The sequence below is a fragment of the Heterocephalus glaber genome, unplaced genomic scaffold, assembly GCF_053883595.1.
Source record: "Heterocephalus glaber isolate CG9 unplaced genomic scaffold, H.glaber_assembly_v1.0 deba00000676, whole genome shotgun sequence".
Taxonomy (NCBI): domain Eukaryota; kingdom Metazoa; phylum Chordata; class Mammalia; order Rodentia; family Bathyergidae; genus Heterocephalus; species Heterocephalus glaber.
The window spans coordinates 23,813,246-23,828,193 of record NW_028258156.1 but is presented as its reverse complement, the minus strand read 5'-3'; the positions used below and the strand labels follow the sequence as shown (position 1 = coordinate 23,828,193).

General features: G+C 35.2%; 1 protein-coding gene across 9 annotated transcripts in view; it reads left to right on the top strand.

The window, feature by feature from the left end:
- Kmt2e (lysine methyltransferase 2E (inactive)) overlaps window positions 1-14,948 on the top strand; it is a 105,004-nt gene that overhangs the window by 68,401 nt on the left and 21,655 nt on the right. For 8 of the 9 annotated variants that reach the window (XM_087206510.1, XM_087206504.1, XM_087206511.1 and 5 more), the window contains 7 exons: window positions 88-260; window positions 5,049-5,087; window positions 7,272-7,502; window positions 7,621-7,751; window positions 9,289-9,406; window positions 10,530-10,639; window positions 13,768-14,032. In XM_087206510.1, the coding sequence (XP_087062636.1) occupies window positions 88-260; window positions 5,049-5,087; window positions 7,272-7,502; window positions 7,621-7,751; window positions 9,289-9,406; window positions 10,530-10,639; window positions 13,768-14,032 (1,067 nt within the window). Of the gene's footprint in view, window positions 1-87; window positions 261-5,048; window positions 5,088-7,271; window positions 7,503-7,620; window positions 7,752-9,288; window positions 9,407-10,529; window positions 10,644-13,767; window positions 14,033-14,948 lie in introns of those variants that run through there. The other variant, XM_087206513.1, reaches the window with a different exon arrangement.

Sequence of the window (14,948 nt, the reverse complement as noted above, 5' to 3'; positions counted from 1 at the left end):
AGAGGGCGATAGTAAAACTGTCATGTGGAATGCTGTTTTTATTGTTTGAAATAAAAGTATTAAACATGCAGTAACTTTCTTCTGAAGATGGTGATACCAGTGCGACTGAGAGTGGTGATGAAGTTCCCGTGGGCTTGTATACTGCATTTCAGCACACTCCAACTTCCATTACCTTAACTGCTTCCAGAGTGTCCAAGGTCAATGATAAAAGAAGGAGAAAAAGTGGGGAGAAAGAACAGAACATTTCAAAATGTAAAAAGGTATTTTTTGGTTCTTTTTGTTGTAGTTTTGTTTTTTTGAGACAGGGTCTTGCTCTTTAGTTTAGGCTGGGCTTGAACTGTGTACCACACTTGGCTGTTTTTGCTTCTTTTTAGATAGGAGTAGCTGAATTTTGTAGGAAGGGAAGGAGAATGAGAATGATGCATAGCAGCTGAACAAGTGGCAGGATTTTAAGCAATTACACTTATTTTTAAATTTTAATGCATTTCACAGATTGGAGTAGAATAGAGAAGAAACTTTGCAAATTGCTTTGAAATCATCGCTCTAATGATGCTAATGATAGAAATGCAAAGCCTAAGTAGAATAGAAAAGGTTGATATTTTAGAAAACAGGTGTAATGGTCCTATATTTTATTACTTTATTTGTAAGATTTTTTTTTGGTACCGGGGATTGAACTTGGGATCTTGCGCTTGTGAGGCAGGTGGTGGAACCACTGAGCCAAATCCCTGGCCCCTGTTTTATTGCTTTAGTAAGGCTTCCTATTTATTGAATTTCTTACCAGCAGTTTTTCCTTTTTGTTTTTGTACTTAAAGTTTTTGGATAATTTATCCCTAGCCTCTGATGGCAGAGGACTATTTATAAGCTAAGTTTTCATCAAATTTGTTAATAAAATTTGTCAATGATGGATCACATATGCAATAGTGGTCCCATAAGAATATAAGGTGAAAACTTCCTATGACCTAGTATTTTTACTGTGTTTTCTGTGTTTCAGTATGTTTAGATACACAGATACCATTATATTAATTGCCTACAGAAGTACACTGTCTAGGTTTGCAGCCTAGATAGGCTATACTATCTAGCTGAGAGGAGGAAGGAGTTAGACTTTGTAGGTTAGTGTGAGGATAGCCTGTGATGTTTACAAGTGTCAAAGAGCTTAATGATGCATTTCTTAGAATGTGTCCTGGTTGTTAAGCAATGTGTGACTGTAATTGCTAAGGAAGATTTTTGTTACATAAGGTAAAAAATACTTTCACAGTAAGTACATTGTTATTTTAGAGTGAAATTATACTTTAGATATGCAATCAAGGCTTCAAAATAAAGCCCACCCCCAAGTAATTCTTCATGATCTATTTGGTTATTTAGTGGATATCGTACTTTTAAATAAGTGTTTAATTTTCTAATTTTACCTCCCTGTTTAAAATAAGCTTGACTATAGCACTCTCTATGTGTATGTCCCTTTCCTTTCCTGTTACTTTTCTACTTGTATTTTATTTTATTTATTTATTTTTTTGGTACCGGGGATCAAACTCGGGTCGTTGCGCTTGCGCAGCAGGCGTGAAACCACTGAGCTAAATCCCCAGCCCTCTACTTGTATTTTATCCAGTGTGGACAGTTCACTGTCTACCCACATTCTCTTGCTTACGCTGATTCTTTCACCATTTTGAATACTCTCTTTATCTTTGTCTCCTACTAAACTGAGGCCCATCTCAAGTACTACTACGTCCATAAAACTTGCTGTTTTCCTACCAGATATGGTCTTTCTCTGCTGTCATACCATTTGCACCTTCTATTCCAGCACTTAACCACATTTTGCCTTATTTCAAGTTATTATTCTCATATTTGATAGATTATAATTTACACAGAGACTGTTACATACCTTATATGATTTAGGAACTCATGTATAGACTCACCTTTTTGTCTACTGCTTTCAAATTATGGTACTTGGAAATTTGATTTTTGTTTTTTGGAGATAGGGTCTCACTATGTAGCCCAAGCTGCCCCTTGAACTCTCAGCGATCCTTCTGCCTCAGCCGCCCTAGGGCTGGGATTAGAGGCATGTGCCACCAATGGCTATGTGTATTTCTGTTTTATTAGGCATTTAAAATAAATCCTAGGTTTTTATGATGTCATGTTTACTTCAGAATATTGCTGTGTATTTTAAAGGGAAGAGATTTTTCTCAGGCATTAAATTAGTAGTATTTGACAGGGATTGGGAGGGGAGAAAATCCAGAATTGGGCATAAAAGATTACTAGTTTGGTCATCTGTAGAATTATTATTTGGGGACAATACGTAATATAAAATACTTAGCACAAGGATATCGTTTTGCTTTTGACCTACTCTTATGGCTAAATGTGAATGGAGTTAGCAATAAATGTTCTGGATGAATGATACTTTTTTACATATTTATAGTATAGAATTCTATTAAAGTATTCTTGGTGTTTTAGCAACTCGACATTGGTGTGAAGTATTAACATTATTAATAAGGAAGAGTAAAATACTAATTGACATTTATTTTCATTGTTTTATTTCATAAAACTCTTATAGCAAATATTACTTACAAATGTTCTCTTACAGTTTGATTGTCCCTAATCTGAAAATCTGAAATCTGGAAAGCTTCAGAACCTGAAAAAATTTCAAAAAGTTTCAGGTTTTGGATTTTGAGATTAGGGTTACTCAACTTTAACATTACAGTTTATGCAAATAATCCAAAACTGCCTCCACCCAAGGAATCCAGTCAGAAAGACTCCTAGTTTCAAGAATTTTGGATAAGGGATACTCAAATCTATACCATTTCTCTATCAGTGTTTCCTGTCTACACCAAACTTATATCTTCCTTCGCTATCCATTTGTGTATGTGTGTGTTTATCTGTCTGTCTTGACACAGTCAATACCCAAGCTCTAAAATTTTTAGGTCATCTTTAATCTTTGACATCCAAGTTTATTCTCAAAAGCTTTTAATGACTTTTCCTTTGAAATATTTTTGCCTCTTTTGCTGGTACAAACCTAGTCTAAGCCCCCACTATCTCATTGTAATATAAGTATTGTAAATTTCTTCCTTGATATTGCTTCCTTTATTCTCTTCGCTCTGCATTCTGCATTTGGTTATCAGATTTCCTATAAATACTGTTCTTATATCCCTCCTCTGCGCAGAAATACTCTATACTTTCCTTTTTTTGGTACCGGTGCTTGCGAGGCAGGTGGTGGCACCACTGAGCTACATCCCCAGCCCTAGTCTATATATACTCTTTACTTAGAGAAGAACAATACAGTATCTAAGTCAGAATCATAAAAAAAGCTGACTTTTTGAATAAGGCTTCTATGGCTTAAGTGGATTTTTTTTTAACTTGTTTTCACCACTTAAGTGGATATTTTAGAAATCAATCTCATATCCCACTACTTTTCAGCAGGTAAAAGTGGTGTTATATTAACTTTTCCTTGAATGTTACATAATTCTTCCTTGTTTCATGGCTTCTTTTATAGTTCTTTGTGCTCCCAGGCTTGTATTCCTTTGTTTTTCTGAGCATATGCATTCTGCGAAGTCCACGTAACTCCCTCCCCTCCAATGATTTATATAAAGGTTCCTTTTCTCCTTAAAAAAAAAAAATAAATAAAGCCTGCTCTCTTTTAACATGTGATCTGTACATAAATTTACTACTTAAATATTTTTGGATCTCTGCTGCTGTCTTTAGGTTTGCATAGTACAGGGATTGAACCCACAGCCTTACCAGAGCTAGGCAAGTGCTCTACCACTGAGCTACATCTCCAGACCAAAATTAACTCTTAATTAACTCTAGATTTGGCAGCTAAGGGGGGTTTCAGTAAATACTTATTGAATAAATTCAGGTCTGTTTGAACACGCACGACATTTACCCATTAAGGGCAGAAATATCATTGGCTAGTTGCTTAGAGAATTAAAATAATAGCACTATTCCCCTTCTATGTCTTATCACTTCAAGTTATTACAGTATTGTTGGTACCCTCCCAATTTTTATATAAATATTTTTCTGTGGTTGTAATTATTTATTTATTGGTACTGGGGATCAAACTCAGGACCTTGTGCTCGTGAGGCACATGGTGGCACCACTGAGCTAAATCCCTGGCTTTAATTTTTATTTCTGTTATTGTTATTTTGTTTTTCAGTACCGGGGATTGAACTTGGGACCTTGAGCTTACGCGGCAGGCTCTGGAACCACTGAGCTAAATCCCTGGCCCTATAATTTTTATTTTTAAAAAATTTCAACTGATAGCCAAAAAATTGTGTATGTTAAGGGTAGTAAATAATATTTGATTCATGTTTAAATCAGGTTAAACATGTTAGGGCTGGGGATTTAGCTCAGTGGTTCCCATGCCTGCCTTACAAGCACAAGGTCCCGACTTTGATCCTCGGTACCTCCCCCAAAAACTTCTTTAAAAAATCTCATTTCTTATTTCTTTTGTGATTAAAAACTTTCAAAATCTTTTTTTTTTTTTTTTTTTGAGACAAGCTCTCACTTTGTGTTCAGGCTGGCCCTGATCTCACTTTGTAGCCCAGGCTGGCCTCGAACTCGTGGCCATCCTCCTGCCTCTGCTTCCTGAGTGCTGGGATTACAAGCGTGCACCATCACACCCGTCTTTTTTTGTGTTTTTGTTATTTTGTTTTTGTAGTGGTACTAGGAATTGAACTCAGGGTCTTGGGCATGCTAGGGAAGTACTCTACCACAGAGCTATATATCCCTAGCCCTCTTCTAGCTTTTTGAAATGTAGAGTGCATAATATCTACAGTCACTATGTTGTACTATAGTGACAACTGTAACAATGAGCACATATAATATTTGCAAAGTTTTGTCTTAGCATCATATATACACTCTTGTTTTCTAAATAGCCTGCATTATGTTTGTAAAAGTACAAATTCTGGTAAGTGCCTTTCTTTACGTCAGCAGTCTCCTAGTTCTACCACTATTAGCAATTACCAAACTTACTGTTACGACATTTCAGTGAAAAATTTCAGTGAACTCATTCTTAAATATGTAGCTTTGAAAAATAACTCACAATCTTTTGGTTATTTTAGGCTTTTCGTGAAGGATCTAGAAAGTCATCAAGAGTTAAGGTAAGCACATTAAATTGAAGGTGTTACTATGAACTGTCAATTTTCAGGAGCTTACAAAACGACTGCTTGTCCAATATTTATGTTCTCTTCATTGCTTATTACATGTACAAGAAGTGAGACCTTTGAATTCTAATTGGATTAATGTGCCACTTTTTTGGTTCAACACTATAAAAATAGTCAAAAAGGGAAGGTGTATAAACAACTTGAAATAGTAAGTTGTGTTATTAGAATTTAAGTCTAACTATCTTCCATGTTTTTGATATTATTTTGTTAGTATATTTTCATACACACGAATGTAGAATCACGTTACGAAATTAAAATTTGCTCTTTTGCATTATCGGGATTCTAAAGAAGTCAAATCAGTTGTTCTACCATATAATCACTATAGATTCACCATGTAAATACAAACTAGTTACATGTACCTTAAGTTAATTAGGATAAATAAATTCTCAATTTTCTAGCTGCTAAAATTGCTGAGAGAAGCAAGGCTCTGTACATCTGCTTCTTACCTAAAACTTGGATTGGTACTGAGTTACAGAAGTAGCTTTTTGTTGTTATTATTCTGGGTTAGGTTGTAAGGGATAACAAAGTTCTGAAATTGTGAGACATTAAATAGGATGTGAGGAGTGTGTTACATACATTTTATGTTCCTATAGTATGAAACAGAATAGTAAGTCATTTTGCCACATTTCTGGAAAACAGAAAATATTACCAGCACACCCAAATGGTTCTTCTTCCATAGTTTTGTAATTCTCTCAAGAATTTTAATGTATGTGTCATTTAGCATACTACAAGTCCAAAGCTCTGTAAAATGTTCTTTATGTGTTACAGTTGAAGATTTTATATTTACTTTGTTAACTTGGATTTATGGAATTTATAGACTAAAGAGGTCAACTTTTTTATTGTTATTGGCTATTAATATTCCAGCATACCTTTGTCTCAGTTTATCTAATCACCTCAACTTTAGGCCACATGAAAAATAAGCACCTTTTACTTAACTGAGATACTTTCCTTTAGTACTTGAAGAGATCACCTCAGAGTGTGAAATTTTAAAAAGTTTTTGTGTCTCTTTAGAAATTATTTTTTTAACTTGAAAATATCTGTTTAAAGTCATTACAACTCCAGTAAGTAATTCAGTAGTAAATTTTGTAAGGTTTAATAGGTAGGAAAGAGCTACATAAAAGAAAGATCAAGTCAGCAGAGGAATTTATTTTAAAAAGTAATTTAAACACTGAACAGAATACTTTAATAAATCAGAGGGAAACTTTAATATGAAGTTGTATCTCATAAAATCTGTTCTTTATCAAATGACCATCATAATGCACAATAAAAATACCAATTGGTAAAATAAGCCTATGCCCATCAAAGAGTTAAGCAGCTTATTTTAGTTTATACTTCATTATAGAAAACAGTGATGCTTGTAATACAGTTTGTTGATTCATATGCTAGATGGACTGATGGTAAGCTTTAGTAATATGTTACCGTGCACGTGTACTTGTCTAATAGGGTATGTAAGGGTCTTTATGAAATCTGGATGTATTAAAATTTTGCAGTTAGATTTTTCATGTGGAAATTATTGTTTTCATAAAGGTGTTCAGTATTTTAGGAAATTATGAGCAGCATTTATAACTAAATTTATCATATGGCCAATGAAGATAGCTCTTGGAGCTGGACTAGATTAAGATACAGTTTTGTAATACAACATGCTAAAAACATATATCAGAAATAAAACATGCTAAAACCATATATCAGAAATAAATACAGTGAATATGCAGCATAATTGCAGATTTATTTCAGTTAAATAGAACTATGGGCAAGTAACAGTTGATGGTTTGTTGCTATAGGATAGATACGTAGTGGTTCTCTTTAAAGTCAGAAAATTTATATGCTATCTTTTTTTAGCTATTAGCTGACATTGATCTAAAGTTTAAATATCTGCAGTTTTATCAGTGCCCTTGAATTGGCTATGGTTCTGACAGTGAAGCTTGAATGCCTGCTATTAGAACTCAGTTTTTTTGAGTGTTTGACTCATTTTTGTGGCATGCAGGTTAATGTAAGATCTTCCTTTCACTAGAATCAACTTAGAAAGCCAAACACTATTTCTATTTTATGTTCTTTTATATAAATTGCAATTGAGTGCGTGTCTAAGTTGAAGTAGTAATGTTTACTTTGCTGTAATTTTAGGGTTCAGCTCCAGAAATTGATCCTTCATCTGATGGTTCTAATTTTGGATGGGAGACAAAAATCAAAGCATGGATGGATCGGTATGAAGAGGCAAATAATAACCAGTATAGTGAGGGTATTCAGAGGGAGGCACAAAGAATAGCTCTGAGATTAGGCAATGGAAGTGACAAAAAAGACATGAATAAAGCAGAATTGAACATCAACAATTTGCTCTTCAAACCTCCTGTAGAGGTAAATATATCATTTGTCAAAAAATTATACAACAAGGCCCTTTTCTGTACTGTGTATCTTTAGTTAGCCTGAAAGCATCCAAGCCTTACTAATCTCAACATTTACTGTGACTTTTTAGAGCCATATACAAAAGAATAAGAAAATTCTGAAATCTGCCAAAGATTTGCCTCCTGATGCTCTTATTATTGAATATAGAGGGAAGTTTATGCTGAGAGAACAGTTTGAAGCAAATGGGTATTTCTTTAAAAGGTACATTCATATATTTTTCTGTTTGTTTTGTGTAGTTAAATATTGGATTTCAATATCTCACTCACATGCTGTGATTCTGTGCATTTTTTCCTCCCGGACATGATCATTTCAGTATTTAAAACTTTATTTATTGTTGTTGAACAGTGACTAATGATAACTTTTGAGTTGTGATAACAGCAACAACAAAAACACATATATTGGGCCAGGGATGTAGCTCAGCGGCACAGCACCTGCCTGGCAAGAATGAGGCCCTGAGTTCGATTCCCAGTAATAAACACACACACACACACACACACACACACACACACACACATATTCCTCTGAGTCTCTTGCCTAGTTCTGTTTTGTTGTAAATTCTGAAAGAATCAAAGATAAATAAAAAGCAATATAGGGTCAAGGATTTAGCTCAGTGACACTGCGCCTGCCTCACAAGCACAAGGCCCTGAGTTCCATCCCTGGTACTGCAAAGAAAGAAAGAAAGAAAAGAAAGAGAGGGAGAGGGAGAGGGGAGAAGGGGAGGGGGGGAGGGGGGAGGAGGGAGGAGGAAGGAGGGAGGAGAAAGGAAAGGAAAGAAGGAAAGAAAGAAAGCAATATAAGCTGGATACATAGGATACCAACAGTCAGGAACTCTTAAGAGTTCCTGAAGTTACCAGGAACACTTTCCACCCAGGACCTGTGCTAATTCCTTGTAACAGAGTTGCTAGAACCTGAGAAGACCATGGTGACGGCAGGCACAGTCTCGTCCTCTATTACACAGCGGTAGATTGTCCCTGCATTACTGCAGTGACATTCAGCTCCCACAGTGTTGGTGTTGGAATGGTTTTGGAGGCCTATTCAGTGCTTTGGGATTCTTATGGAGAATTGATATGATCCTCTGATAGCCATTGCTTCTCTAAAATCTAGAAATATGTTCCTATCTTTAGGAGGATAACATTGATATACTATGCCCTAAATTATTAAAAACATTTGTTTATAACTTGAGTTTTGAAATATACATCTTTCCCCATTTGTATAGCTGATTTGACCTGAAACAGGTATAAACCAGTTTTAAATGTACCAAGAAATATAGACTTTAAAAATATAGAATGTGAATCTTTCTACAAAGGCAGTGGTCATTCTTTACCTTAGACTGGGTGTGGTGCCACACACCTGTAATCCTAACACTCAGGAGGCTGAGGCAGGAGGATTGCCATTAGTTCAAGGCCAGCCTGGGTTACATAGTGAGTTCAAGACCACCCTGTACTATACAGCAAGATCCTGTCTCAAAAAACTAAAAACAAAAAAAAAAAAAGAATTTTTACTTTAAATTAATTGCCGTTGGCTTAGGTAAGTTTATAATAGGGGAAGGTAAAAATCTTGTTAGTATAAAGTAACCAAAGTTAAGAGAGGGTTGTGGAGTCACTTGTGTTTCTCTACTTATAGAGAATCTTGTAGAAATTTCTTAAACTCTTAAATATTTTTTAACTGTTTTCCTTGGAAAGACAGGAGATTATTATACAAAAATGTTAATAGCCTGTAATTTTCTTTTCCTTTGTAGACCATATCCTTTTGTTTTATTCTATTCTAAATTTCATGGGCTAGAAATGTGTGTTGATGCAAGAACTTTTGGGAATGAGGCTCGGTTCATCAGGCGTTCTTGTACACCCAATGCAGAGGTAAATCTACTGGAACCTTGTGGGGAGGTGAGGGCTGAGTGTGTGTAGAATCTGAGCAATAAGTACCGAGGTGCCCTGAGGTAGGAGGACAGCTAGGTCAGGCCCAGCCTAGACAAGTTAGAGACAGTGAGACTCTGCCTCAAAATAAAACATGAAAAAGAGACTGGGGATATGGCTCATTTTGAAGGCCCTGGAATCCCAGTACCACAAAACAAAAATAAAAACAAAAACCAGTGCCAAATCCTGGTAACTTTAAACACTTCAATGCTGATGTAATTTTATTTTGCTCAGATCTTTCTGTTTTGAAAATTTAGGTGATATTGTCTGTAAGGTCTTAAAAATTACTTTACACAGTGAAGGAATTGTGATGTTCCTTGTAAGAAGGAATATTGGGGTTCTTTCTGTCTATACAGGGAGCTGTATTTATGGGTCAAATATATGGTATGATTTTACTAAGTTAGATGAAAAGGCTAAAAGCTAAAGTAGAGCTACTATAATATTTTTGATAAATTTGTATTTTAATGTGGACTATAGAATAGCATTGGTTTGCTTTTACATGCCATAATAAACATTTTAAATCTATAATTATATAATATTACAGCAAAGAGTATAATGTCTGGAGCCGCATAGTACATTCATGTCTTCTCTGTCACTTACTTGCTTTGTAACCCTAACTATGCCTCATCTTTATCTAGAAAAGGTAGTATTGAGGACTAAAAGAGTATCATGTAAAATATCTGAAACTATCACAGAAAAGTACTGTTGGCTGTATCACTATTGCATTCCATCAAAGCCAAGCTGCCAGCACTTATAAGACTCCCAGTTTCATAGACGCTAAAAGGTGAAGAAATACACTTCTTAGAACTGATGAAATATGAGTACAGTGCTTATCTTTTGGGTGCCACAGGGGCTGGTGGGGGTTAGCAGGGGGCAGCAATCTGCAGTACATTTGGACAACCTTCCCAGCTGACAACCTCTGATTTGTAGTTACAGGTCTTGTAATTAATAGTAATTTTCCAAGTTGTGTTTGTGACACGCTTTTAGGACTACAGTACTTAGCTAAGTTGCATAAGATACTTCTAAAGATAAAAAGTAATGTATAGACATGTAAATTTTTTAACAGGTGAGGCATGAAATTGAAGAGGGAACCATACATCTTTATATTTATTCTATCCAGAGTATTCCAAAGGGCACTGAAATTACCATTGCCTTTGATTTTGACTATGGGAATTGGTAAGTTCTAGTCTGTAAATATTTCATCAATTGTTTCAAAGTAATTCCTTAATGTCCTTATATTAATTTAGATAATTGTCATTCCTTTAGTAGCTTTTATTTCTCATGAGACAATTGAATGTACTTGAAAACAAGCATTTTGATATCAGCTTCCATTATATCATTGTTGCTTATTTTCTAAACTTTCACTTATTGTAATGTAAATGTTCATACTGTAATATACTACTATATTACTATATAATATAATATATAATACTGTATATATAAGATTAATGTAATAGTCCTCATTCAGCCATACAACACTGACTTTGTTATGTGAGAAATTTTTTCTTCATTCTCTTGTATTTTAGGTGGTAGAATTTTATTTATACAATTTTCTTGGCTAATTGGTGTGAATGAATAGTTTCTCTTTTGCCTCTCAAAACAAAAGAAATTATACCACATTTTCTTTGCAGTGTAATTTGAAAGGATTTGTTAGAAATCCCTGGCAAGAAACATTGAAAACTACTGTTCTGAAACACTAGGAAAAAACAAGCATTAGTTCTGAGTATAAAAACTTTTTAAAATAAATTTTATTTTATCCCATTCCCCCTCAAGCCCCTCCACTCCCTGTGTACAAAAGCTTAGTTTCTACTTTTTCCTTCTATTTTCACTTTTTTCTTGTCTCTTCCTTTCTCCTTCCCTCCTCCCTTGTTCCACTTACCTTTTATTTAATTTTTTTTGGTACCGGTTATTGAACTCGGGTTCTTGCGCTTGCACAGCAGGCGGTGAAACCACTTGAGCTAAATAAATCCCTGGCCCTATTTTTGGGTTTTTTGAGACAGGTTCTTGTTATGCAGTTCAGGATGGCCTTGAACTCATTATATAGCCCAGGCTGGCCTCAAACTCTCAGCAGTCCTCCTGCCTCAGCCTTCCCAATGCTGGAGTTACAGATGTGCATCACTACACCTGGCAAAAACTTTTTAAATTTAAAAAAATTTAATATAAAATAGAAGTACTTCCAATATCCCTCTATTACTTCCCTAAGAAGTAAAACATCCAGTGAAGCCCCTCATATTTAGCAACCAGACTGCATCAGCTTTACCTTCTCTCCTTCACTACCTGCCATCTAGAAGTTAGTAGTTTTAAACTTTATGTAGATTGTAACTTACTACATTCTTCTACATTCATATTTTCCCACACATTGCCAGATGAAACTACATTGTTGTATTTAGCTCTAGTTCATTTATTTTCACTGCTAATGGCATTCACTTCTTAGGGACTTTTATATTTATGAGAAGGTGCTCCTGTGGCTTTTGAACATGTCTGCATGGTACATATTCTCTCCAGTAGGGACCTAGGAGTGAAATCACCGAGTTCTAGAGTATAGAGGCACAGGTGAATTACTCTCCAAAGAAGCCTGTCCCCAGGTTATGTTCCCAAGCAGTCAGCATTTTAAAAATTGGTGCTACTCCATGTCATGTATTTTTAGTTTTAATTTATCACTTCCCTTGATTATTTAAGAGTCCAAGGATTCCCTCCCTTTCTCCCTCTCCCTCTCTCTCATTTGTTTTGGGGTTTTTAAAGATTTTTTTTTTTTGGTGGTGGTGCTGGGGATTGAACCCTAGACCTCTTGCATGGTAAGCACACAGCCCCCCCCCCCCCGAAAAGGATCTTTGTATGTGTTTAATCGTTTGGATCTCTTCTCCTGTGAGTTGTCTAATCATCTCATCTGATATGTTTTCCACTGGATAGTCTTGTTTATGTTTTTGAGTTCTTTATGTTTTAGTGTTTTGTTAGTTCAGTTCATTTCAGTGTTTGGTTTTACACCTTGGGTGGTTCTCCTTTTATCTTGATTTTTTTTTTTTTTGGCAGAACCGGGGATTGAACTCAAGACTTTGTGCTTGCCAGCCAGGCGCTGGCGCCACTGAGCCACTGGGCTAAAAGTCTGCCCCCATTCTCCTTTTAAATGCAAAAATTTCTAAATGTTATGTTTTCTCTCAGTGTGAAATCCCTTTTTCTTAAGTATGCATTTCTCATAATTAGTGGAGTTAGTTTTACCACTTTTCTGTTTTAAGTCTTTTCTTCCCCAGAAGGTGGAAAATTTAGCTTAACAGCTCTACGTTCTTTTCTTTCAGAGATAGTTTATCCCACAGAGATTAAAAATACAAACTTCTTGTAATCTAGGTTCAAATCCAGCTTGGTTACTTATGAACTATATAACCTTAGACCCATTTATCACTTTGTTCCTCATTATTTCAATTATCAGACTGATAATACTACTCCACAGGAATATTTTGAAAATTTAGTGAGTTAACACATGTAAACTTTTTTAAACAATTCCTAGCACAAAGTAACTGCTGAACAAATATAAACTGTTGTTATTATTATTCGCAGTTGTGAGCAAAGAAAAAACATATAGTGTCATACAGACCTGTAACTAAATGTCATCCTTACCACTTAGTAACTGTCTCCTTAAGATATTCACCCTAGGTCCGGGGATTTAGCTCAGTGGTTTCGCCACCTGCTGCACAAGTGCAAGGACCTGAGTTCGATATCCCATACCAAAAAAAAAAAAAGATATTTACCCTAACTGAGCTTTAATCTCAGTATAAAAAGACAGTAGTAATAACTAGTGAAGATAAGAGCTAGTGCAGTTATTTCTCAAACTTCCATTTAAAAGAATACTTAGAGGCAAGAGGAAACATCTTTTAAGGGTAGCTTTTTTAAAAAATGTGGCTGTTAAATCATTCCTTAAAGTACAATACAGACTTAAGTCAAATTTTAGGTCAATTTTTATAATACTGGGACCCCAGAAGTAATGATGGTTTATGCCTTAATGATATTTTGTGTAAGCTACATTACCATTTTGCTTCAAAAGACTCCTTTCAATAACTAACATATTCTACTTATCCCAAGGTCCAGTCTGTGGCCCCCAAAAACCTACATCTAATTATACTACTGTTTTCATGAGAAAATATATTTCTTTTGTGATAGTTACCAGAAATGCAAGTTAGTAAAAAGTTAAGGGTTACTTATGATTATAAGTAACTGGATATAATTTTGTAGAGTTGCAGCATAAAACAGATTAGAAATTTCCCAGTTTTGTTTTGTATTTTTAAGAAATCTTTATCTGATTATCATTCCAGTAAGTACAAAGTGGATTGTGCATGCCTCAAGGAAAATCCAGAGTGCCCTGTTCTGAAACGTAGTTCTGAATCCACGGAAAACATCCATAGTGGTTATGAAACTAGAAGGAAAAAAGGAAGAAAAGACAAAGATATTTCAAAGGAAAAAGATACACAAAATCAGAATATGACTGTGGATTCTGAAGGAACAACCAACAAAATAAAGAGCTCAGAAACAAAGCAGAGAAAACTTTCTCCACTGAGATTATCAGTATCCAACAATCAGGTATTGAACTCTACTGATTTTTTTTTTTTTTCGATACCAGGGATCGAACTCGGGTCCTTGCGCTTGTGCAGCAGGCGGCAAAACCACTGAGCTAAATCCCTGGCCCTGAACTCTACTGATTCTTAATGAAACTGAATTAACAGAAGAAAATGATTTGTCATATTTTACCTTTTTTGTTTAATAGAAAACTGTTTCACAATTTTTTAAGTCTGTTCTGTTTTTTATGAAGTACTGCTAGGTGTAAATACAAATTTTGCTATAGTATGTACATTTGTTGTATTACTGTGAAACAACTCAGCCAACAAAGCCTTGCAGAATTGAAGATGAGATTTTCCTAAGCCTTAGTAATTAAAAAAAAAAATCCAAAAAGCACTGTCCTTATGTTGTAAACATTCAATATATGTATGTGTATATATGCATTCATGCAGTACCAAGGATTGAACCTAGGACCTTCACCTTAGGTTACATCCCCAGCCCTTTTAAAATTTTGAGATCAGGTGTCGCTAAGGTCTCAGAATGGGCATGAAAATGTGACCTTCCTGACTCAGCTTCCCAGAGTGCTAGGAATGCAGGTGTGTACAACTTTGCACAGTTATAAATGTTCTTATTTAAAATCTGAAGTCATGAGATTTCCTTTCCTTAAATATCTGGACAAAAATAACCCTATCAGTGTTGTAAGAGTGCTATAACCAATAGCAAATAACCTTTTTGGTTTTTTTGGTACCGGGGATGGAACTCAGGACCTTGCACTTACAAAGCAGGCATCATTGGAACCACTGAGCTAAATCCCCGGCCAGCAAATAACATTTTTTAAAAACTTCACTAACACATGAGGTAATTTTGAGGGTAGAGTTTAGTCTACACTTTTCCCTCACCAGAAAATATTTGTTATATGCCAAGTTAGCCAGGCTTCATG